Below are 27,263 nucleotides of genomic sequence, written 5' to 3' on the forward strand. Positions count from 1 at the left end.
ACCGCTATCTACTGTAGCTAACACACTGACTGTGGAGAAGTAGCTCATACAACTACACTCATACATCCAAACTCTAAAAGTAACCTGACAATGATTTTGGTACTTTTGCATATATTTTTTACTTTAAGCCCATAAAAACATTATTTAAAATCTGAGCTATTTCTCTACAACTTTAAATAGTCATCACTACATGCACAACATTCAACAACAGAGTTTTAAGTTGTTAATGATTAAGAGTTTAGAACTCTTTAAGGCTAATCTGCTGCATCAGGAGTGTGTGTGGTTTGATCAGACAACCCCGTCCCATTTTAATTCAGACTATGCACACAAATAACACAAATAAAGACATAGAAGTCGGTCGTGAAATAACCAAAACCGTTCTAGCTTTTAAATAAGATTTCAGTGCATTTAAGTAAAAATGTAAACGCAGGACTTATCGGAGGATTTTTCCGTTGTAGCATTACTACTTTTACTACGGTGAAGGGTTTCAGTGCTTCTTCCACCACTATCTGTCCACTCTAAACACATGGACAAATATGTGAGGCTACACAGACAGTCACGGCCTGGCATCAGCGTCTCATTCCTGAGTTTGATTCTCAGGCCTTCTGGCTGGTAGCTGATGACCTGCTGGCTCTGGTCTACTGCAGCCACATTGCCTTCTATGTCCAAACACATCTCCATCCATAAACTCTGGCTCGCTCGCCCTGTCTGTATTCCTCTCTGACACCAGAGAATTAAAGCGATGTTGAACTTTAGGCTGAGCGGCTCCCTGGCCACGAAAGAAGTCTAAATCTGGACTGTCTTTATCTTATCTGCTCCGGTGTAGGTTTTTAAATCAAGACCAACTCAAGACAGAGACCAGAGGAACATGAAGACCATCAGAGCCAGGGATGGACATTCACGCAATTATTTTCTGCCAATATTTTTAAGACAAAATGATCAGATCAGATACACCAATGTGATTGGTGCAGCTCGGCTCCAAGGGCATGGGTAATGAGCATCATTACTCATTGCCAGAGTGACTTGCTGAGCGAATTGAAATTGTGCTCTCGCGAGAACTCTGGATTTCCAGGGTACAAGGTATGTGTAAATAAACCGAATATAATGACCATTTATCGGTGTGGCTCAGTTTTGGGTTGGAGATTTGGGCAAAAAAAAAACAAAAACAAAAAAAAAAAAACAAATCAGCTTTAGTGTCTGATTCTGGATTTAAATTGTTGTTAAAGTTGTGCCAGATTTTGCTTCTTATACATTTCTGTAAAGAACTGGGTGAGACGTATTCGCTTCCGGTTCGTTGAGATCACACAGAGCAACAAAAACAGGTCAAACTTCTTGTATGTGTTCACAAACTTGGCCAATAGAGAGGTTAGGAAACAAGAAAGAGAGATGCAACACAACCCTGGCCAGATTTAAACCAGGGACGTTGTGGTGCATGGTCGGGACCAGACTGTTGTGCTTCTAGCAGTTTATTTCACTGTCACTGCCCGAGTGTGTGAATTAAAGGTGCTCTAAGCGATGTTGGGTGACGTCACTTCTTGTTGACGTTCGAAGTATTGTCAAACAAAACGAGGCTAGCTTGCCCCTCCCTCCTCCTCATCCCGTCCCCTACCCCTCCCTTCCGCGCACTAACCCCCCAACCCCCACCCCCAGATCCTTCTTGTCGGTTATTGGCTGGAACACTGTTTATGTTTGGTGGTGCAGGTTGCCGCAGTTTGTTTTTGTTGCCATTTGTGGAGCCTGGGCTGTCTACAGAGACCGCGTTTTTTTTACAGTGTGTTCAGGGGACAGGCAGCTAGCAGATAGTGAGGAGATGTTTGCTGTATGTGACAAAAAATGTTGTAGCCTAAGAAACGCGTGACATCGCTTAGAGCACCTTTAAAGTGAGTGAGTTGTAAATAATTCAGCCTTTGGTGCCACAACTGTGCGCTCGATTTACACCGATGTTCAGCCAAGTCAGTTTGGCTACCTGAGAAGGTTTTCTTTATCAATATTTTTATAACAGCACTGCTCCAGGTGGATTTTTCAGGGTGTCACAGATGTTTGACAGAGTTTTTGTTATGTTAACAGATGTGCTGTGTAAAGAAGAAAAGACAAATGATGTGTTCTTGTCTGTGTGTTTAGCATCAAGCACATCATTTACATTCTCAGCTCAAACTGGGAAGTTTTTTTTCCCCTCATGTTGCCACTTTACTGGCGCACAATGAATTATTTCCACACCTTGGCTGTCTTCTTCACGTCAGTAGCTCTTTACAGTCGTATCAGTCTCTGACCTCAACAATCTGCTATTTATTACAGCAGAAAAGCCAGTGCTTCTCATTGAGGAAATCATAACAAATGCGATTTGGCTGTAGCTTCCATTCGGTAAAGAACATTTGCATGTAATGAAGTTAAGGCTTTCTCGCTCGCTGGACACCTTTTGAGTTTATTTTTTTTCAAAGCTTCAAGTCACAATTAAACGGTCTCCTGTCCTGTCTCTCCATCGCTGAGTCCATGTGTGCTTGTTGATTTGAAGAGCTGTTTTGTGTCGCAGTGAGAGTGATCAGAGAGGACAATCAGCTGGATCTACAGTGTGTGTGTGAAGTGTGAGTATCTGTGTGAGTGCCAGCGGTGACGTCTGGTCTCAGCTGAATGTTTTCCAGACGGAAAACCTCCGTCTCTTCCACAGGAAACAAAAAGAAGCTTCACTGAGATAGTCAAAGAGCAGGAGTCCCACACCTGAGGGCTCTGGAGAGGATCACAATCCAGCTGTGTGTGTGTGTGTGTGTGTGTGTGTGTGTGTGTGTGTGTGTGTGTGTGTGTGTGTGTTAACATTCATCTTTATGTTCTGCTGTTTTCTGTCACGCTGCTCAGTATATGCAGGGGCGATTCCAGGATTTTTAAAGTGGGATGGCACCGGGGGGGGGGGGGGAACCAATAATCAATAATAATAAAGTTAGGGGGGATTTGATCAGAATACAGCATAGAAAATCTGCTTAGAAATATAGGAAATATTGGATAGGATAGAACAACACAATTTCATTTTGCTAAATAAAACACATCACATTCATTATTAATTTCAATTGTTTTTATTTTTTAACAAATTGTGTATCACAATACAATACACATTTTCTATGGGTTCTTTAGGTACAAATTTGGATAGTCATCATGGAAACATTAATAGGTCATGTGACATGGGAAGATTTTTTTTGCAATTAAACAAAAATAATTAAAAACTATTGGTCCAGTATTAAGCAAGACCGCAGCAGTCAGCAGCAGCGAAACAAGCTGCAATGTAACATTAATGGGGCATTACGCACCTTCAATTTATGTCCACTAAAAGTGTTGTTTTTACCACTGACAGGCTCCGATTATTATTCTAAACTTCTGACAACATAATGGAAATAATCCCTATAGAAATAGACCTTTTTGTTAAAGAGGGAGATCCTTTTTGTTTAATAAGAAACAGCCCCAAAATCGCCATACAAAAAATTATGCACATTTTGAAGTATCGCGTGAGAAAAGCTGTATAGAAACGGCAAAATTCAACGCAAAAAAGTCACAAAAACAAGAGATCTACTTCTCCTTGGTCTAAATTTGAATATTGCGGGGTGTCAATTAAAGTAATGAGACTCCGACGCATGATGGACTTTCAACCAGACTGCACGGTAAAGAATGAGAGAACAAGGGGAGTGTGTGGCTTTATTCAGCGTGGACACAATAGTGGTTCCGGATATTCTCTTAAACCTGGATGTTACCTGGTTGTTTAAACCTCAGTATAAACCAAAGGGTTCTGGAATGCAGCCGGGACTGAAAGCAATAACTGGAACGGTCGGAAGATAAGCTCCGCGGCATCGCACAGGACGCCTCAGGTTCAAACACACAGATACAAACCCACTGACACAGCAGACAGACAACACATGTTCACTGGAAAGAGAAAAGACAGCGAAGAAGGGATTTTGCAACATATTCTGCTACATAATCTTTCTCTCAAGAGAAATAAATTCCAGTTTACTTTCAGACCAGGGCGGATTAGAGACCAGGAGCTGTCCCCCTGCTGAACTCAGCTAGAGGAGCGGAGGGTTTCAACCAGTGATTCGCCACAACAATATACTGTGTGCAAGTCTCAGCTGTTCTCCAGTGTTGGAAGTATTCAGATCCTTTTACTTAGGTAAAAGTACTTAACCACACTGTACAAACACTCTTGTTACGAGTAAAAGTCCTGCATGGAAAACTTGTGACATCATGACTTCGCGTAAACATACATACCACTTTCTAAAGCCGAGTGGCGTGTTATCTGTACGCATTTTGAGCTATCCGTGTGGATGTCTATGCTGTATACAGCAAACTGGTTGGGTTTAGGAAAAGAACAACGCCACGGTTGGCTTTAGGAAAACAATAACGGGACATAGGACAACGGCGCAGTTGGGTTAAGCAAAACAAGAACGGGACAGTTGGCTTTAGTAAAATAAGAAAGCGACGGTTGGGTTTAGGAAACGTGACATGTGGGACACAATCCCCGGTGTCATGGGTGAAAGTCCTGTGTTGTTTGACCCATCCACCATCCAACCTCCCTATGCGGACTTTCATACTACTCAATACTGTTCTTTTCTCAGGAGAACTTGACATAAATTGACACCAATCGCAAGGTAATGTAAGTCAATGGAGGCCAAACGGCGTTGATAAACACGCTAAAAAGCGATTATGCGTCTTGATAACACGCCAAAATGGCATATGAATTGGCGTGTCATACATACGCCACTTATTGAGATCAGTCTGCTGTAAGTATAAATCAGGAACATGTAGTTAAAGAATTAAAATTATAAAAATGCCCCCTGTAACTGTTCTACTATTATATATTCTATCATTTGATTATTATATCCTGTGCTAACATGCAAAAACAGGATTTTACTTGTGGATTTGGTTGAGCTGGAGCTTATTTTGAACTATTAGCTAATGATTATTACCATTCTGGATTCACCTGCTGCTTATCTTCTCCATTAATCGAGATTGTACATCTTTCGATGGCAATTATGGACTTGGTGTACATTGTTTGTGCTCTTTTTAGTTCACCATACTGAGAGCAAGCCCAGGGTAATGTTGATTAGATTGTGAGCACACTGACTGGATGACAAACAGAAGAAACCAGAAAATGAACATGAAATATGTCAAGTCATACTGAATTTAACTTTGTCCAAAAGTCACCTCTGTGCACTCCCACAACTAGTATAACCGTCCTAAATTTTGAAGAGTCTAAAAGGAGGCTCTGCACAAAATCTAAATTACTTTGCATCTTTGTTTTTTAAATTTCCAAGCATTATGGCTGCAAACTTAATTACGTTCACTTCTGCAGACAAAAAGCCTCTGCATTATCAGAATTATCAAGATTGTAGAAAAAAATCATTGGTTGCCCCCTCCCCTCCCTGTCAGATATTGCACTCAGCCGCACTCTCTCAAGAGCCAAGAACATCATCAAGGACAATACTCATCCTGGCCACCACCTGTTTCAATTGTTACCCTCTGGTAGGTGTTATAGGTCTATACAATCCAGCACCACCAGATTTAAAAATAGCTTCTTCCCAAATGCAATAGTTTCCCTAAACAAATGTAGTTCGACAAACCCAGTCACTCACTGTCACCTCCTGCACTTTGATACTTGCACTTATCGGACCATTGCTCTTTTACTGTTTTTATTCAGTTTTATATATCCTGTAAGGATTATTTATTGTATTTATTGTATGCACCCAGTGGAGTAGCGCTCCTAATTTCGCTGTATTGTAAAAGGAAAATGACAATAAAGGCATTCAAATTCTATCGTTTTGGGCTAGAGCAGGTGTTCTGGAGTGGTTTACTGGTCTGGCCCACTTGAGATCAAATTAGGGGTCTGTGGCCCATTAACTAAAATGACCCCTGGGCTAGAGGCAGAAATCTCAGAGGATATTTTAAAACAAGTAAGTGAGAAGAATAGGTATTTTTTCTTTGTCATTTCGGTGAACTGACTCTTTAAAGATGCAAGAAGCTGGTGCTCCTAAGTGCAAAAACACACACACCTAAACCGAGACCAAGTCAACACCAAGACCAGAGTGTGTTGAGACTGAGACAAGACCAAGACTTTGAGGGGCTGAGACCGAGACAAGACCAAGACCAAGGCAGGGCGAGACCGAGTCAAGACCAAGACCAGAGCCAGACGGCCAGAGCTTCTTCTCCTGTTTCCCACATTCACTTTCTTGGGAGTTGTTGGGAGTGCGTGTTAAAGTATTGGGGAGAAGTAATTAACAGTAACACATTTCCAATTAGAAATTAGTGAAGTTATTGGTTGCATTTGTAGCAGGAAGTTTATCATCCAATTACAGTAATGCAGAGGCAATTTAGCGATATCCCTGCAGTTGGGGCATGACAGTCTTGAAATAAAATCCAGAGTCCTCTTTCTCCGAGACAAGACAGAGTAAAAATACATTGATTTTGAGACTAGACAGAGACCTTCAAAAAAGTGGTCTTAAGTACTACAACACTGCACACACAAACACAATGATGTGAAGGAAAAGGCTGATTTCACGGTGGTCTGAAGAGAGAAAGGGGAGCTGAGCCAAGAGATCAGCTGGAGTTCAGAGATCTGTCAGCCAGAAACTCTCCTTCCTCTCGACCCTGACCTTTCCTCGTTTATCTTTGTCAGAGCGCCTTCTCTCGAACAGATAAACACAGAGACGCAGAGATGCCGAAACACACTGTAAGCTGATATGAAATCAGCTCTTTTTACTTGCACCACAGCGACTGAGCGCTGAAACTGGTCAGACTTTAAACTGATCATCAGTGACAATGTGAAGAAATAACAAAGTAAATATGCTAAGTGCCTAGTAGGCTACGCCAAGACCTTGATAAAAAGACAATCATTTATAATGTCTGCGAATATCATGTATAATAATCAAATAATTAGTTATAATGACTCATTAAATATAATTGCATGTATGTACCGGATCTTGACTTCAGTTAGAAGAGACAGAAATGTGTGTAGAGAGGTCAGTGGGGTCAAACTGCCAGCTCAAGAATGTCTCCTGGGCAAGGGTTGATTAGGTTAAGATATACCTAACTAGGCAGAGTTCACAAGGGGATGGAGAGCCTTGGACTGATGATGCACTCAGAGCTGTGGACGATAGAGTAGATAACAGTCATCTTAAAAGAATGGCTGTTCTTGGTAAGATAACACAAAGTATAATGCATGTCTTCACACACAGAGCACTGATATTAGAAGATGGGGTAGTAGACTGGTTGGAAGTGGATTAAATTCCTCTTGAGTGTAAAATACCCGGAAGGAAGGGAGAGAGGGAATCCTCCAGGGAGTCGACGTCTCCCATTGGATGGACCATCGTGTGCCAAGAGACTGGGACCAGCCTGTGCACCAACAAGGAAGCGCCAAGTCTAAACCATGGTTGCCTCCCACCTTAGTATTAGCCAATCATAATAGCTTGCACATTTCTATATAATCTCATGTAACCAGTATTCAGTATTCTTTTTGGAGTGTGAAGAGACAGTAACAGCGGCCGGCTGACTGTGGACTCACAAACCGAAAAGTACAAGTACAAGTTTTTTATTATTATTCCAGCTTTAATAAACCACCTTAAAACGAGAGAAGTAGTTTGTTGTCTGTCCTGACTGACCAATTGGACCGCGTCAACAAGAACAAGCTTACACTCCACATATGGTGGATTAATGGGCCGTTTTTAGTCTGCAAAACAAGGGTCAAAAGTGAGTCTGTTTGAATTTAGTCATTTCAAAGTCCATCTGTAAGTATTTGATGAGCAGTTTTATCACAACTCACACTGAAGCTGTAGGACTGAGCTGCCTTTTTATCTTTCCTGTAGCCTGTTTTCAGCAAACGTATGTGGTTTGTCTGAATGTCAGTCGGTTGATTTTGGAGAGATGAATCTTTTGTTTGTTCCCATTGTCTTATTTTCACATCTGCATTAAAAGCTTTAGTTTTAAAAAGGACAGGTTTTTAAGTCCCATATGTACATTGAAAAAAGGGTTTTGCATGTTGTAATCATTTCCCCTTTTAATACTGGCCAGTAAAACATCCCATGTGTTTCCAACGTAAGTGATGAGGACAAACTCCACAGTCCTGAAGTTATCTGTATCTATTAATTTCAGATAAGTGCTTTACTGTGGGGAAGTGGAACAGAAGCTTTTGTTGACTTTGGAACTAATGGAAACACAAAGAAAATCGTAATAGTACCAAGTTTTCTTTAGGGCAAGCAAAACTTCTTTCAATTTAGACAAACTTGAACAATTTGAACATATCCTTCAAGCAGACCGTCCTCTTGGTCTTCACCCAGAAAACGGCCGTATAGGTCGATTGTGCACGCAGCTTATAACGATCCATATTTATCCATGGTAAACCAAGTGGATGCATACTTGCCAACCCTCCCAATTTCCCCGGGAGACTCACGTTTTCCTATTTCTCCCGATTTAGGACACATTTTCACACCTTTATTCCTTTTCCCAACCTGTTTCCTGCACTGTACAACGTGTACAAGCCCTACGACTCTACTGTTTCCTCCCCGCTGGCGCTTCCCCCTCCCTCCCTCTTTCTCTGGTGTTGGGTCTGCATGAGTCGGGCGTGGCTGATGGTCGTCACCTCGTCTCCGTGCTGAGTGTGTTTACGCATGCATAAGTCCGACGGGGACAGTTTTAGTGGGGGTGTCTCGGGGGGTTTCGTTCGGTTTCACAACGTTAACTACAAATTTAAAACTTCAACCGCTACGTTAAATAGAACGGTCATATGTCGTTTTGGGACTCACTGGCGTTGTTTATGTATGAAGACGTGTTGCTTTAAGTATCAGCTGGTGTGTTGAGATCTGGTTTTGGAGACATGGAACTTTTTACATTGTAAGCAAAACTAGAAAATGCATTTCCTGCAGAAACTGCAGTGTGAATGCTGACAGCTGAAAAACATTTCGAAGACTCGCTGGAAATGTCAAACGAATTGCTTAAAAAATAGTCATGCACGGAAACAATCAAAAGTGTTTAGTTTATTAGCAAAAAGTAATACGTTTATTTTATTAGCACAAAATGATTAAAAACTACAGTATATTACAACAAAGAGCAGAGATTAGATTGTGCAGGTAAGAGGTAAGAAACTTACTGAAACTAGTCTGTGGTTGGCGTTTTAATACCAGATCATGAAAACTGTCCGTGGTGGTTTTACTTCTCTCGAACAAATGATTCAAAGTGGGTCAAACTTAGATATGATCCTGTAATGTGTCGACATGACAAGAGCACTTTCTGCTCTGCTGCGTGGGACTTCACACGTACACTCGTTCCGATTGAAAACACAAAAGGAAACCATTGTGGTAGCTGCTTAGAAATATGAGCAGTTTCCTGGTTTCTTTGTTAAAACTAAGATAAATAACTTGGTACTTAGTATGTGTGGTGTACTGTCTTAGATTGTCATTCCTTCCTTTAATTAATCCCAGTTATTTGTGTGCAGCTTCAAGAAAAGTATATACATTATTTTGAAGAGGTGAGGTGAAACTATCACATATTTCACAGAAGCAGCAATGATACCGTCACAACGCACTCTCATGAACAGGTTTGTATAATATTGTTCGAAAACATATACACAACAATTTGTATGAAATGTTACGAAATAAGGGCAACCGCCGACCGGTAAATGACCGTTAAGTTTAGCCGTCAAAACGACTAGTTAAAATTAGAAAAAAGATTGTGGTTTGGGTTAGAACACCGGCCCCCTTCAGTAGACACGGGACATCGACACGTTTCTTGGTTGAAAGTCTTAAAGTCTTATTTTTAGGGCTGCAACTAACGATTATTTTCATAGTCGATTAATCTGTTGATTATTTTCTCGATTAATCGATTAGTTGTTTGATCTATAAAAATGTCAAAACATGGTGAAAAATGTGGATCAGTGTTTCCCAAAGCCTAAGAGGACGTTCTCAAATGTCTTGTTTTGTCCAAAACTCAAAAGATATTCAGTTTACTGTCACAGAGGAGAGAAGAAACTAGAAACATATTCACATTTAACAAGCTGACATCAGAGAAATCTTATTTTTTTTAATAAAAAAATGACTCAAACGATTAATCGATTATCAAAATAGTTGGCGATTAATTTAATAGTTGACAACTAATCGATTAATCAATTCATCGTTGCACCTCTACTTATTTTTCCCCTTAACTTCGTCCTTCATGAACTCCGTTCCCTTGCTTGAAAGTGGTAGATGCTAGATCACACCTGATACAAGTGTCGATGTCAACACGAGCATACTGCTCAGGCATCAACACTATCCGTCACTTCAGCCAAAGACTGACTGACTGCGCTGGAGTATAGCTGCACTTTCTACAGTTCATTTAGGACAGCTTTCCTACAACTTTCTCCGCTAGTATGCGCCAAAGTTGCACAATCAGACATGAAACATGAAGTATCAGTCTGCAGCAGCTTCACAGTGGAGATAAAACTGAACATCATCACTGGCTAACTGTAGCCACACAGCTTACACGTAACTTCACACAGAAAGTAGTCTATATCAGGGGCGTCAGACTGGGGGGGGAAATGGGGACTGAGTACCCAGGGCCCTCATGTGAGGAGGGCCAAAAAAGATGCTAGAATGAATAGCTGTGGATGCGGGGAGGGGCCTATAGAAAATGCCTTTCTACAGGCAAGTACAAGTGGCCCAGAATTTTGTACTACACCCCTGGTCTATATTGATGACGTTTCATTTCAGGATTGTTCAGGTGCCGCCGGACATTACGCCGGAAGTCTCTCATTTCGGCCAGATGTCCCGTTACCGTCCACATTCTTTGTGTCGTAATTTTAAACTCTGGTGGATTTATGAAGACTGTGGTTAACTGCTCCTCAGATCTCTGCAGGGTAAATCCAGACAGCTAGCTAGACAATCTGTCCAATCTGAGTTTTCTGTTGCACGACTAAAACAACTTTTGAACGTACACATGTTCCACCAAAACAAGTTCCTTCCCGAGGCTATTTTGCAAAAAGCACCATTACTTGTTACTCCGCTCAGCGCCGCCCAAGACGATTGTGATTGGTTTAAAGAAATGCCAATAAACCAGAGCACGTTTTGCTCCCATCCCGGGATGCTGTGTGGACTAACCAGACCCTCCTCCGCAGTGCTGTGGAGGAAGGTCTGGCAATGCGAGACTACACAGAAAGTGAACAGACCGTGAACTCACCTCACTGGGTTCATCTGTGTTGTTGGACCAGCAGGCAATGGTGATGCCGGGGTAGATGTCAGACCAACCTGTCTCTGTGCAGTTCCTGCTGAGGTTACCTGAGACACACATGTTCAGAAACAATTAGTCGATAACTTTATGTGTTGGAATTCAATGTCAAGTCAGGTCGATTTTACATTGTATTTTTAGACTTATTTTACTTAGATTTGACTACTTTAATGCCAACAAAACATTATAGGTTTTAGTTCCAAATTGTAATCCTGGCAGCTTGGAAACATTTGTGTTCGGAAATAATATTTACAGAGAGTGTAATTTAACAGGTAACTGAATAAATAACATATTAACAATTGAAATAATGTGTTATTTCAGAGACAGGTGGTATATGTGTAGCCCCAAAGTATTTGGGATTTCAGATTCTGATGGTGCACACTCAACATGCCCATGAGACTAGGGCCAGTGTCCGTTCATGTAAGGTGCCATGTGTGAATAGTGAAGCAAGAAAATCCTTTTTTTTTAATACAGGAATTATTTTATGGAATAGTCTTCCACTTATTAAAATGGCAGAAACGAAAAGGGATTTTAAACTTAAACTTAGGGTTTACTTGTGGAATAAAATAGATAATTAGGGGAAAATAGACTCTAGACTGGGGACAGGGTAATTTACTGCTTTGTAGCTCATGGTGTTTTATCTGGTACTTTTGATGTGTAGTTTGATGTATGTGTTTGCATGTGTTGTATGTTCTGTTCTCTTCCATCAGGGACCATATTGGAAAAAAGTGTTTACATGTTATCCCTTGGATCCTTTTTGTCTTTCTATATCCATAAATAAACCAAACAAAAATCTAGAGGGGATAAGGGGAGGTATAATCCTGACTAGAGTCTTGTGTAACACAATAAAAAAATGAATTTAATGTACATCTCGTGACTGCAGCATTAGAAAAAAAACACTTTATTTCCACCCTTAACAGTCCACATCTGTCCATTTCTAAAAATATTTGAGTTACTAAATATTTATTAACTTTAAAAACTAAAATGACAGGATCCAATCATCTGTCTGAACTGGACGTAAAAAACAACTTCTCAGTGTCCTCATGTTAAATGTATTTCTCTGCAGGTCTTATTAAATCTCAGAGTAAATAAAAGTATAACAGCGGACTGGAAAAGGTCGGCCATATTAAAAGGTCCTCAGCAGTTGCAGCAGATTGTGTTTCTAAGCTGTCTTATTGTAAATACACTTGATTTGTGCTCCACGGCAGCCTGGCTGTTAATGAGGCTGCTGGCCCGCTGACAGTTTGTTCACGTTAACTGATCTGAACTCAGAGGACGAGTACGGTGGCCAAGAGGGTCCAACACACTCCCGTGTACACTCGACTCACTTGTGAGAGAGGGAAACTGCACTAAGGTGTCAGCAAGATGAAATAAAGTTTTAATAAAAGTGGTTTACAAAGAAAAAAACTTCAAATTGAAGTACATTTATTCGTAATTTAGTTAATTTTAAAGTTTAAATTCAACCAATTAATCTGAAATAATACTATAAATATTATAAGTCTGAGCTTTTTGTGTTCCTGAAAGCAGTTTAAAGCAAGTCTATTTAGATTTGTAGATGAATACACACACATTTATACCCAATAAACCAGAAGATACATCCATCTGCACATTACATTTCCTGATAAAACTCTGCCGCTGTATCTGCTGCACACAGGAAACTTTAGTTTTTGCTCAAGAACACTAACTTCCTGAAGTTTCTGCAGGTTGCAACAGCTCAGAGACCACACATAGTCCAGCAGAAAACCCTCCATAAAACTGATTTTTTATTTATTTATACAAATTAAACAAACAAGAGTCTGATGGGTTAATTTGTGATCTTTGGAGGTGATTTCTGCGTATTTTTTTTAGTGGTGGAAAAAGTATTTAGATACTTTACTTGGGATTTACACTCCTACAAAAGCAGCTTATTTCCACCATTAACAGCAGACGTTTGTCGTTTTCATATTTAAAATTTCAGTCAGTTTTCTCAGTCTTGTCGTCTCTCTTGCACAGCGAACAGATTCAGATGTACAGTAGACAGACAGGAGAGAGAGAGAGAGAGAGAGAGAGAGAGAGAAAATCTATTTAACAGTAACGTTCTCAGTCGGTGACTTCTGATGTGGAGCAGCCGCTGCTCTGTGGCGATTACACGCCTCATCCTCTAACCGGGACGATCTAATGCTCTCCGTGTCTGCAGGGGGAGAAACCGGGCCGCTGACAGATGCTGCTGAGGGCGAATCACAGAGAAAATGTGGGCCAGCCCAGATGTTGTCAGCTGCACGGGGAATAATTAGACTCATTAAGTGAAGGAGCTTGAGCAGCGCGGGATGGAGGGAGGAGAGGAAAACACATAGATGGAGAGAGAGGGAGAGGATGCTGGTGTAGCAGAGAGAGAGAGATCAAACAACAAGATAAAGGGAGGTTTCACCATCTGAAGCAAGTTTCTGTTCGTCTGAAAATATTGACTAAAGTATTAAAGTATAACATCAATAGATTTTTGTCAAATGAGTTCAGAAACAAACACTTGAGGAGTTATTGTTCTCCAGAGTCAGCTCATGTCATTTTCTACGCCCAGAGGAAAAGGATGAGTTTTGTATGTAGACACTTTTCTAACAAAACTTGCCAAAGACACTTTTCAGCTGAGACAATTGTACAATTTGTTGGAGTTAGTTGAGCCAAACTTCCGTCTTTATTTTTGGGACAAAAGTGTCATAAATCTTTTCTTAAAAGGGTAACTACCGTTTTTTTCAACCAGAGGCCTGTACTACAAAGCAAGATTTGGCGTTAACGAGCTAACTCCAGGTTCAACCCAGGGTTTTGTGTATCACGACGGTGGATCACTTGTTACTGGGTTAAATCGCCGTGGTAACTTACGCTGAACACCTAACCTGGTCGGGAGCAGGTTATGTTGGAGATTAGAGATCAACCGGTGTAAAAGCACCGCCTACTGACCAATCAATACTCGGTAGATAACGGCGTCACCGTTCTTAGAAGATCAGCTGGAGCTCGGTGGGCGGAGAGAGAGAGAGAGAGAGAGAGAGGTGCGGCTCTGGTAGATGTTTGTGATTGGTCGTACTGTGCAAACACCGCCTCTTTTATGTGAAAGCGCGCGCCGCTGGATTGGGAAACCCTGGGTTGATTGAACTAGTTGTTAACCAGCGTCGTGACACAGGTTATGCGGGACCGCGGTTGTTAGGTTAGGTGAAGCTGGGTAACTGAAATCAATCCAGGGCATGTTGATCTTGATTCGTAGTACAGGCCCCTATTTTCCCCTGTTTTTGTGTCTGATGGGAACAACAATCTTTGACATTAGTTCAGTATTAAGCAAGAACGCTGCAGTCAGCAGCGGCAAAACAAGCTACAATGTAAGTTAATAGGGCAATTGTCCAGCTTGTATTTACCTTCACAAAAGTGCTCATTTTGCCGCCAACAGGCTCAGATTAATATTTTAAGTGTCTGACAACATAATCTGTTTAAGACCTTTCTGTTTAACCAGAAACAACTCTGAAGTCGCTAGTGCTAAACCCACCAGACTCCATTTATAAAACCAATACTTTTAGCGTGTATAGAGCCAACATATTTTCACATTTAAATCTGTAAACTATGTGATTATTTCAACCAAAACTAGAGTTGTGATGGTTGAAAAAGTGGAAAGACGATCCAAAACGGCTTTTCATAGTTTTATTATGTTTCTGTCGACTTTGAATGAAGTATATTTTACGATGCTAAAATTACTGTTTATTAACATGGAGTCGGGTGGGTTTAGCGAACGCAATTTCGGGGATGTTAATATGTTTTAAAAAAGGATCTTACTCTTTAACAGAAAGGTCGACCTCCTTAGAAATCCTTTCCATAATATTGTCAGACACTTAGAATATTAATCTGAGCCTGTCGGTGGCAAGACGAGCACTTTTGTGAAGGTAAATACAAGCTGGACAATTGTCCTGTTAACTTACATTGTAGCATGTTTCTCTGCTGCCAACTGCAGCGATCTTGCTTAATACTCGACCAATTTCAAAGATTGTTATTCACATCAGTCACTTAGACACAAAAGGTTTAAAAAACAGTAGTTACCCTTTAACAAGACAATTTTAGCAAGAGGCAACATTTATAGGAAATTTGCTTATTGTAATACATTTTTTAAGATACATATTTGTATTCAGAGGGACAGAGAAAAGAGATGTAAGGTACAGAGAGAGTGACGGATGGCTGAGGGGGAGGAAGGTTAATACTGCAGGGGGAGAGGAGGGGCTGATGGGAGAGGAAAGAGAGGCAGAAGGAAGCAGAGAAGGAGGGATGAAAGACCTGCCGGCCTTTAACGTGCACAGATGATGGCGGCTTGAGAGGATCAAAGGTAGACGGGCAAGAGGCGATCAACATGATGGATGAAGCCGAATGAGTGGACTGAAAGACGAACAGATGGCAGGAAGAGAAGGGCTGAGACAAAGTCACAATAGGATACAGACTGAGCTGGTTCAGTCACAGACAGACGTGCTGCAGCCAGTTATTATTATAATAATTAGCCTATTATTAATAAACCAAAACTCATATCTACATTATTTCTTTCTCACTGTACCTGAAACTTAAAAAAAACGGAAACCAAAGAGAAAATGACGATTTTACAAACTGTGATCATTACTTTTCAATTAATGGAAATGAATTGAATCTTCACGAAAACAACAACATTAAAGATCCACCTTCATGATCAGTCCTTCAATCAAAGGCTTTATTCTACATTTCAACCTTTTTATTTCTTAATAAGCTTTACCTTCCAAGTCATAAAAAAACGACTTAAACCGATTAATCGATTATCAAAATAGTTGGCGATTAGTTTAATAGTTGATAGTCTACATCAACGACGTTTCATTTCCGGGATTGTTCAGGTGCCACCGGATATTCTGCCAGATGTCCCTCATTTTTTGGCCGGATGTCCATTACCTTCCTCTTTCTTTGTGTTGGCGTTCTAACCTCGGTGGATTTATGAGGACTATGGTTAACTGCTCCTCAGATCTCTGCAGGGTAAATCCAGACAGCTAGCTAGACTATCTGTCCAATCTGAGGGTTTTTTTCCTCGCAAGACTAAAACAACTATTTTTGTTTGAGGGCATTTTAGGCCTTTATTTATAGGACAGCTGAAGACATGAAAGGGGAGAGAGAGAGAGGGGGGGATAACATGCAGCAAAGGGCCACAGGTTGGAGTCGAACCCGCGGCGGCTGTGTCGAGGAGTAAACCTCTGTATGTGGGCGCGCCCTCTACCAGGTGAGCTACCCAGGAGCCAGACTAAAATAATTTTTGAACGTACACATGTTCCACCAATATTTTCGCAAAGGGCGCCGTGGCTCTGTCCGGCACATAGCACCGCCCGAGACGATTGTGATTGGTTTAAAGAAATGCCAATAAACCAGAGCACGTTTTTCTCCCATCCTAGAATGCTGTGTGGACTAGCTAGACCCTCCTCCGCAGCGCTGTGGAGTGTAGAAGTTTTCGGACATTTAATGCAGCGTGACTTTCCCAGGACGATGAGTCCCACTTTAAAATTGTTCCCAAACTTCTTATAACCCTAGATTTCTTTAAACTCCCCACCATTCCCTGGTGGGGACAGATCTACGGTTGCATATTCCCTGACGGCGCACAAATGTCCAGATATGAACGTCAACATCGGATGTGACGATGATGTCAGACTCACCGTTTTTCCCAAACAGGTGCAGGAGGGAGGAGGGGCAGGGGATGGTCAACACATTGCCGACCGCCGCACTCTGCCAACACGAGAAATTGTCCCACTCGCCGTGACATCCTGGACAAAAACACACACATTAGGAGGTATAAATCACAACTTCCTGTTTGGCTGAGCTACTGGTTTCACTGATCCTCTGCCTGCTGCTGCACCAACATAATAAGTCAGGATACATAAGTCAACATAAAAGCTCTGTGGAGCCTCTGAAGTTCAAACATTTGGCTCTATATCACATTCAGAAGGGAACAGACACCCTCAATTTAACAGTTTACTCACTTATTTTTATAGTTTCATAGTAAGAATGAAATTAAGATTATTTTAAGTCGTAAAAAAACAAATCTTTAAAAAAGGACCAAAGTGCAGCTCTAAATGTTGTTTATGCCACTCAGTCTGCTTTTACATAAGGCTTTGATAACTTTAAGTGCATTTAAGCGACATATAACTTAATTTTGAAATAATAATAGCAAAATTTTAAGGCATCAAATTCAGAGATTTAAAGGGTAACAGTAACTTGGACCCTGTTTTCCTATGTTTTTGTGTGCAAGTGAGTGATGGGAACAATCTTTGAAATTGGTCCAGTATCAAGCGTGAACGCTGTAACCGGCAGCCACAGACCAGGCTGCAATGTAACCCTATGGGGGCAAATGTTTACCTTCTATTTGGTCCACTAAAAGTGCTGTTTTTGCTGCAGATTATTATTTTATTATAATGTTGTCAGGTGTCTGACAACATTATGGAAAGGATCCCTACAGATAAAGGCCTTTATAAACCTATTTAAGACCTTTCTGTTTAACCAGAAACAGCTCTAAAGTCGCTAGCAGTGGCGGCTTGTCAATAGAGGGTGCTGGGGCGCGGCCCCCATCAAAATTCCAGAAATATAAATGTATACAAAAATGATATAAAAATGAAATAAAAATAAATAAAAATAAATAAAATAAAATAGTTTACTCATAAGCCTCAGCATTTAATAAAAACGGGCTTTAATTGGTTAACTATTTTCTATGTTTCAATATGTTTCATGCGGTTACATGGGCACGGAAGGCGGACAAATGGATGCCTATCTGAGTCCTTAAACTTTCGGCCAGCATGTGACCTGAAGCTGGTCTCTTAATTGGTTTCTTAAAGATTCTCCTCCGGACGCACCTCGCTGCGTCCCTGGGGAATCAGAATTAGATACATGTTATTTTATCCAATCTGATTGGTTCTCGACACCTGTCATTCAACTTTACACTCTTGGCCCGGCTGCTATGGAGAGAACGTGAACACAATAGTAGCGCCAGCAGGTAGCTCTTGTGTAGTTGAAATGGTCTAACCACTTTGATTAAAGTAGAAAACTAGCAACGATAAATAAGGTGAGATTCTTGAAAGTGTGAAAGAGAAGTTATACAACGCCGTGGAGCTGCCAACCCCGTCCAAACGGCGTGTGAATTGAATATCCCGGTGAGTTAGCTTAGCTGCTAGCTAACAGCAAATTAGCCCTATCAGTGTTGTTAACCTTGAGAATTGTTGCTTGATTTGTGTTTTAAAACCAGTCAGAATTAGCTACTAACCTGATGAAGCTACAAAGGGTATGGTTAATATTGAAATTGTTCTCATTGTACATTTAAGAAAATGTTAACTTAGCTGTTGGTTAATTCAGCTACAGACACGTATTTTCCGTCCTTTTGTTGGGACTGCTAGGTTTTCTGTAAGCTAGTCAATTAAGATGTACAAATACCATTGAGTTTAAGCTAACATGTTTAAGTGAAATGCGGTTAAAATGTAGACTGGGTAACCCCAGCTCGATCTGCCGGCGATTTGATTTCGCCCTGCGGCTCAGGCTGGAAACCTGTACGTTTATCTATCCTGCTTCCGTTACAAATTTGCGGGGACCAATCACAAACTGGCTTATCCACCTGGCGCGCTATTGGCCGGTTTAACACGATGACGATAGAGAAGCGACCAAGCAGCTTCTTGTTTACATTCAACATGGCGGCCACCGAAGCGCAGCAACCCGTTGATGCCGCTGTCGCTGCTACGTCACCCGGATCGTTGGTCTGATTGGTTGAAGGCCTATCCAATTGTGTACAGTCATTTGAACTATGCCCGTTGATCACGCCTCTTGTGGAGAGAAAATACAGAGCAGGCTCCCCAGACTAATGTTCAATCTTAAAAGATTGAGCTTGGTCTGGTGATAGCCAGACTAGTTAAAATGTGTAGTACGTAAGAATATTTTGTATCCTGAGGAGAAACACAAGTGAACTGTTACTACGGACAAATGAGTGATTATTCTGCACGTTTTGTGCAGGCTGTTTTTTTGTGAGACTCTACTAGAGACAGAACTGTGCTGCTCAAGTCACCGTCGTCATACTGCCTCCTGGGTTTCATCTTCATCATCACCATCTTCTTACCGCTCACTGGATCTTGGCCATCATCATCTCCACTACTCACAGGATTTTCCCGTCATCTATTCATTTTCTGAGGAGCCAGGATGGACAGTTTTACTTGCTAAGGGAGGTGGTAGGAACTTGAATGCACTCAAACTAATGAAACAGGGTTGAGCAAACAAAGACTGATTTAGTATTCCCCTGGTTTCTCTACGAAAACCTGTTTCATTCTGAGATCTCAGTTTCTGGTTAATATGGTTTTATATTTTTTTTTTCTTTGTCGGGTTTTTGATATTTAAGTTGTGGTTTGAGTACATTGGGTTTGAACCTAATTGGCCTATCTAAATTTGATTACCATACTGAATCATTTAGTTTGTGTTGTTCTAACTGAGAGGAAAGACAGAAAAAGAACCAATAATACACTAGAGTTAAATGCAAAGTTACTCTGTTGTTGGTGTGAGTTAAAAAAAAAACTCAGTCAGAGTCACTATCTTGTATCTTGTTTGTAACTTGTAACACAAATTATCACCAGCCGCCAATGGTCGCTAGCGCTAAACCCACCAGACTCCATTTAAAAAAACAATACTTTTAGCGTGTATGAAGCCAACATATTTTCACATATAAAATCTGCAAACTATGTTTATTTCGACTAAAACCAGAGTTGTGATAGTTGAAAGAGTGGAAAGACGACCCAAAAATGCCTTTTCATAGTTCTATTTATTTTGACGACTTTGAATGAAGTATATTTTACGATGCTAAAATTACTGTTTATCAACATGGAGTCTGGTGGGTTTAGCGAACGCAATTTTGCGGATGTTAATATGTTTAAAAAAAGGATCTTACTCTTTAACAGAAAGGTCAACCTCCTTAGAAATCCTTTCCATAATGTTGTCAGACACTTAGAATATTAATCTGAGTCTGTCAGCGGCAAAATGAGCACTTTTGTGAAGGTAAATACAAGCTGGACAATTGCCCTATTAACTTACATTGTAGCTTATTTCACCGCTGCCAATTGCAGCAAACTCGCTTAATACTGAACTAATGTCAAAGATTGTTATTCCCATCAGTCACTTAGACACAAAAACATAGGAAAATAGGGTTGAAAAAAAACAGTAGTTACCCTTTAAGTTATTTTTTGGCTTTCATGTATAGATTACTGAACAATTGAAGAACTTAAAGCTCCTTTTTGTTTTAAGATGTTTGTCCTTTTGTTCACATATTAACTACCTAAAAGATTATTTCTGCACAACATCAGAACTATGTTTGATTGATCATTTTGATGTAACTCTGCAGGTATGTCTACCAACAATCACCATTCTGGTTTGGTTGAAATAAACCCTCAATTTAAAAAAAGGGACCAGGTTGATAAGATACGAAGCACTTGAGTAAATGTACTTACTTACTTTCCACCTGTGACGAAGATAAGTTGTTATATGTAGAGCTAAAAAGGTTATTGACATGTTTGACCTCCAACACAGGAAATCAACAGATCTGACCTGATGATGACTGATAGGAGAATCTGGTGGTGGTTTGTGCTCTAAGATACAATTTCAATTCAATGCACGCACAAGTACAGACAGGCGTGAGAAAGAACCCAGAGTCCAAAAGCTGCAAACCACACAGATAAAATGCTCTATTATTATCACTGTGGTGAAACATTTAAACACACATACTTTAAAAAAAAAAAAAAAAAAAAGGAGGTAGATAAATGATTGATAGCGAGCAAGTGTGTTGCAATACAGACTGAAACGGCATCCAGACACACCCTCCTGTTCAAATGAATGACCTCAGTCCACACACACACACACACACACACACACGTTTGTTTTTAGGTATGTTTTTAAATTTCTGTTCAAATGCCAAAACCGTTAGTCACCGCAAAGCTGTCCATCCTGCATTTATTTCACTTTAGAGCTGATGGGGATTTTCAAACAACTCCTGTGTGTGTGTGTGTGTGTGTGTGTGTGTGTGTGTGTGTGTGTGTGTGTGTGTGTGTGTGTGTGTGTGTGTGTGTGGGGGCTACCTGTGCTAGCAGGCGTCTGTTGCTGCAGTTGCGTCTGACACTCTCTCTTGGCTCTCTGCATCTCCCAATGGAACTGGCAGCTAGGAAACCTTCCATTAACCTGTCAGGACGAGAGAAAATAAATATTATGAATATTACTGTATCTTCAACGTGAACAAACCTCCTGCGTCAGTCAAAAGTTCACATTCTGGCTCTCCGTGTCTCGGGCTAAAAGCTGGTGTTTGATAAACGTTGCTTCAGTTTTCTGGACTAGAGTTCACGTTTCTGTAATCTGCATTTTTCTCCGGGACGTGTTTAGATAAACTGTTCCCTAAAATGAAATAAATATTTAACTTTGTCCCAAAATCTATAATGTGCAGCAATAAAAATGTTTTAAATTCAATTGGTCAAATGTAACAGTAACGAGACAACGACCCCTGCCAGCCACTGAGCCGCTATGTGCTCGACTCGAAGAGCGTGAAGAGAAAAACAGGAAGAAAGCAAGTTGCAGAGACTCTTCATTGTTAATTAGCCTCATCTTGTTAGCACCTGTTGTACCTACCGGTCCTCTGTGCGTGTGTGTGTGTGTGTGTGTGTGTGTGTGTGTGTGTGTGTGTGTGTGTGTGCGTGTGTGTGTGTGTGTGTGTGTGTGTGTGTCCAGGGCCACGTTCAGCCCGGACAAAACGTAGCAACACGTTTTTTTAAACTGAAACGGGGGTGCATTGAACACCCTGTTGTGTGCGCGAGCGCTCTGCCTTTTTATTACCACGAGTTTACAGCCACGTCTCTGCTGATTGGGTATCAGCTGTGACACAGCCAATAAACGAGAGACACACCCACCAAACGAGAGAAAACATAACTCAAAGCCGTTGAACACCGTTACGAGGAAACATGTCGTTCAATCAAGAATCCGTAGCAAAACGGTGCACACCGTTTGGAGTTTGAACGTGCCCCTGGTACAGCTGACGGTAGTCTCGCTTTGCCAGACCTTCCTCCACAGCGCTGCAGAGGAGGGACACAGCATCCCAGGATGGGAGAAAAACGTGCTCTGGTTTATTGGCATTTCTTTAAACCAATCACAATCGTCTTGGGCGGCGCTAAGCTCCGCACAATGCCGCTGTAAAACAGTCGTGCGAGAGAAAACTCAGATTGGACAGATAGTCTAGCTAGCTGTCTGGATTTACCCTGCAGAGATCTGAGGAGCAGCTAACCATAGTCCTCAGAAATCCACCGCAGTTTAAAATTACAACACAAAGAAAGCGGAAGGAAACAGCGAAAATACATGCATCCTGCGGAATTTCCTGCGGCACCGGAGCAATCCCGGAAGTGGAACGTCAAGGATATTAATTAGGGCTGTCAGCATTAACGCGTTAATCGCGATGCGATTAAGGGCCGAGCATAACACGTTCATTTTTTTTTAAAAATCGCATTAATCGCATGCCAGCATTTATAAATTTATTTTACACTTCACTCGGCTTTGCGTCGTGCCTAACAGGCTACTATTTTGTGCCTTTGCAGCACCGTTACTTATCATCAAGCTGCGATACTTCCTCCTAACACATCCTGCTGTTGCAGGCTGCAGCATGATGGAGAAAGACAGCAGCAATAACTCTGAATGGAGCTTTTTATTTTCCAAAACTCCCGGACGGCTCGTAGACAAGTCGAAAGCCATATGCACGTTGTGTAAAGCCGAATTAAAATATCACCGAAGCACGTCAAGCTTGAGCTACCACCTACGGAGCTAAGCATAGTAGTACAGTTAACGTGATGCTACCCGCTAGCATGCTGCCCACTCAGGCAAAGCACTATTTTGGAGAGTGCTACTTGCCGACTTGTGGATAAAACCAAATCCCAAAAAATTACTACAGCTCTTGCGAAATGGGTGGCAACTAACTGCAGACCTGTCAGCATCGTAGAGGACTCGGGTCTTAAAGACGTACTACGGTTGACATGTTCTGACCTGTCTCGTTGCCGTTGAGGGGGACAGCAGCCCCACACACAGCCTGTACCACACGGAGAAAGCAGCCACACGGGAACTGCTGCAAGGTGCTGCAAACACTGTCTCATTAACCGGTGATCACTGGACGTCAGTGAGTAATCAACATTATTTAGGAGTTACTAAACACTATATTGACTCTGGTTAGGATAGGGATTTTTAGTTTTTTAGTTAGGTACTTGGAGGAATTGTGCAATAATGACAGATTCACACATTTTTCTTTTGTTTACACAGTAAATAAATAATTACAAATCTTAAAATCAAGTTCATAAAGTAACTTTCTTTGCATTCATTTGATTCCCAATCAAGATACACTGGTAAGAATTGCTTTCGATTGTTAATATGTACTTAAACTGTTCTGAAATGCAAAATAATAGAATTTTAATCATGTGATAAAATATGCGATTAACTATAGAAATTCAGCGATTAATCGCGTTTAAAAAAATTAATCGTTTGACAGCCCTAATATTAACAGTCTATGATATAGACTAAGCTGACGGTAACCACGGAGACACACTAAAATTGAATGTAAACAAAAAGGGCAGCATGGAAGATCTTCACAAAGAAGAGAAAAACACTTCATTGAAATACTGACTTACCGTGTGTATGTGTTGGGAGGTCTGTTTACACTGAGATACACTGCTGCTCTCAGCAGTATTTCAGACCTGTCTGTATGTTACACACACACAGCGTTTCGCTATCTTTGTGGGGACCCGTCATTGAAATAATGATTACAGCCCCTTACCCTAACCATCACAACTAAATGCCTAACCTTAACCCTTACCCTAACCTAATTCTAACCCTAAAACTAAGTCACACACACACACAATGAATCATTGCATCGCGATGCGGACGTGGATGATTCTGCATCTATGCAGTGAAAGACAATAATCAAATTATTGCCTAATGATGTTAACTTGGTGATTTTCTGTTTGCTTTTTTTTGCTTTTGCCTTTTGTCTGCCTGTGTTCAGACTCCACTACATTCAGGAAGTGTCTTTTTTTAGGGCAGATGCAATACAAATGAGAGTTCATATATATATATATATATATATATATATATATATATATATATATATATATATATATATATATATATATATATATATATATATATATATATATATATATATATATATATCTGACTGCTTGAAGTTGTTGATGAAAACCGTGTGAGAAATATATTAAATTTGTGGAGATGGCGCATCGTGATATCGAATCGTAGACAGGATAATCGTAATCGAATCGTCACACACACACACACACACACACACACACACACACACACACCTTCTGTTGGGGACTATTTTTAGCAGCGGATTAATCTACATTTGGTGCTCTAGTGAGTGTTTGTGGCAGCAGGATGCTGTGTGTGTGATTGAGTCAGAATAAACTACAGCGTGTGTGTGTCCATAGTGATGAAGGAACATTTCACCCAGTGCATGGAAAAAAATATAAGCGCAATTATTTCGGTCAATATTGAAATCACAATAATTTCACACGATTACTCGTTGACTGCTGTAAAGATGTTGCAATCATTGAACTTAAAAAAAACAGTGGAAAAAGTTAAATAAATCAACATTAAAAAAAACACATACAACTGTGAACTTTGCCTTAATACTTTTCCTATTTAAACTTTATTTTTTCATTCAGAACACAAGAGAAAATAAGAATTTACTTGCAAAACGTAATGAGCTAAATAATTGTTTTTCTCGATTATTCTGTTTTTGTGATCATTGGGAGGCGAAATCATAATCACGATTACATTTCGATTAATTGCACAGCCCTATATCAGGGTGTGATACACACAAGACTTGTTCGTACATCTTTTCAGGGATTTGTTTACACTAACATTACTTCATAACTTTTGGATGTAGTTTTCCTCAGATACAGATTTTGTATAGTGTTTTTTATTTTTCCCAAATTGATACAAAAATCAGCCTTCAAAGATCTGAAACTACCAACGTCAACATTCTGCATGAACCAATTTTATTTCAAGTTACTTTATTATTTTGTATGTTGACTGAAAAAAGTCTGCTGGTCATCTGTTACATTCAAGTGCTGGTGGAATATATATATATATATATATATATATATATATATATATATATATGATGTGTATCAGGCTGCTTCCTTCTCTATAAAAGCTTCAACAGGTAGGCTTCAAAGTAGGAAATTAATTTAATAAAGTTCACACTGACATTTAAATTAACAGGTGATACATTCGAATGTCGATTTATAGGTGAATGGGTCTGCTTTATTTAATTTCCTCCCTCAGGCTGCTGAACTTCAATAACTTTTAGAGGTATTTTTAAAAAATATGATAAATAATAATTTGATATCATGAATTCTGATGTTAGCGCCACGTGTCGCCTTAACCCTTGTGTTGTCTTCACGCCGACCATTGACTTTCGTCAAAATTGAAAATTAACTTTTTTTGGCTCTTTTTCCTAATGTTTTTGTCACTTTTTTCAAAGCTTTTTTTTTTTTTTTTTTTCATGGTCAATAAACCTTATTTTTATGACATTATACCTATTTCTTAGTTAAAAAAAATAGTTAAGATCAGAGGATGTTGAGTGGATATTACCGACTGCTTTATGTCAAAGTTCAGTCAGGATATACTGTATATATAGTGAATAAAAACACCCAAAATTCAATTAAAGTAATCATATATTTCACCTGCTCTCCATGCATCAATGTTCATTTTGGGCAATTTTGTTGAAAGAAACCCATATTTCTGATATAAAAAACTTTAAAAATGGGTCAAATTCGACCCGAGGACAACACAAGGGTTAAGGGGCACCGTCATCTTCATTTGTTTTACAACTCATTTGAAATTTTGGATTTGGATTCATGTCTTTCCATTTTCTGCTTCTCAAAACAAAAACCTATAAATAGAGAGGGGAAGGGGCAGAGGATGAGCCGTTTGACATTATTTAATCCAACAAACATCATAATCTCTGTCTTCTAACGAGCTCTAATACACACAAATACACACAGAAACACACAGATCCATTAAGGATAAAATGTTCTGGATTAAACTAAACAAACAAATGTTTGTAATGCTGGACCTCTTCTGACCTCAACTCCGTCTAAAAAATATCACAGATTAGACCCGATTTATTCACTGAGAATAAAAGCACCACAGTTTGTCTCCTGTGTGCACATGCAATCGTCCAAAATAACAAGTCAAATCTGATTTTGTCAGGATGAATCCATACCAGTCTAATAAGACAGTGGCTGGTCCCATGATGCTTTGGGGGAAGAAAGGGAACAGGAATACATTAATAATGTTGCCATGGAGTCAGTCAAGTTAGCTGAAGGCTACAACTTGAGCCCTGGTTTTCTCTAAGACTATATTTGTTCACATTTTGAAAATAATGGTCTCCATTACAAGTATGCCGAATGAGCCATTAGCAGCTCCTGTTTGTAATGTACACATGGATGTACAGACAGCTATCACTGGATTACTCTGAAGCTATAAAGAGCATCTTTTTTCTATGATTTCTAAGCAGATTTATGGAAGTTATTTGTGATGGATATCAGAGATAATTACATCCTCAGACAGTGTACGTCACACTGAATCTACAAATCCATCTTTCATGTCTGCGAGTTCAGAGTTGACTGAGTTATGACTTCGAGAACGAGTGCGATTTTTGACACTAATCGCGGCCATCGAGAGACAGCTTGAAAACCACTAAAAAGGTATTTTTGATCCACAGCTACGTTATAAACTATAACCTTGGAGATCAGGGACAGGTCTTCTTACTTTCCTCAGAAACTTACTTAACTAAACATGTTTAGAATTCAGTTTCTATGCACCACATATCTGGAACAAACTCCCAGAAAACTGCAGATCTGTTCAAAGTCTCCCTTCTTCTTAAATCAAGGCTGAATCATCTTTTGTTAGTTGAGAATGTTTTAAGATACACTTACTTAATATACCTTTCATATATTACT

At 40.1% G+C, this 27,263-nt stretch overlaps 2 protein-coding genes across 4 annotated transcripts in view; both read right to left on the minus strand.

Moving 5' to 3' along the window:
- LOC116040029 (vasoactive intestinal polypeptide receptor 2-like) overlaps positions 1-27,263 on the minus strand; it is a 50,992-nt gene that overhangs the window by 14,492 nt on the left and 9,237 nt on the right. The window contains exons 2-4 of the mRNA XM_031285260.2: positions 21,330-21,429; positions 16,893-17,000; positions 11,179-11,276 (exon numbers count right to left, since the gene is read on the minus strand). Coding sequence (XP_031141120.1) covers positions 11,179-11,276; positions 16,893-17,000; positions 21,330-21,429 — 306 coding nt within the window. The remainder of the gene's footprint in view (positions 1-11,178; positions 11,277-16,892; positions 17,001-21,329; positions 21,430-27,263) is intronic.
- LOC116040010 (disco-interacting protein 2 homolog C-like) overlaps positions 24,553-27,263 on the minus strand; it is a 95,380-nt gene continuing 92,669 nt past the window's right edge. For all 3 annotated transcript variants that reach the window (XR_004896459.1, XR_004896460.1, XR_004102557.2), the window contains one exon: positions 24,553-24,593. The gene's annotated coding sequence lies outside the window, so the exon portion shown is untranslated. The remainder of the gene's footprint in view (positions 24,594-27,263) is intronic.

This window comes from Sander lucioperca, chromosome 23 (genome assembly GCF_008315115.2).
Source record: "Sander lucioperca isolate FBNREF2018 chromosome 23, SLUC_FBN_1.2, whole genome shotgun sequence".
NCBI lineage: Eukaryota > Metazoa > Chordata > Actinopteri > Perciformes > Percidae > Sander > Sander lucioperca.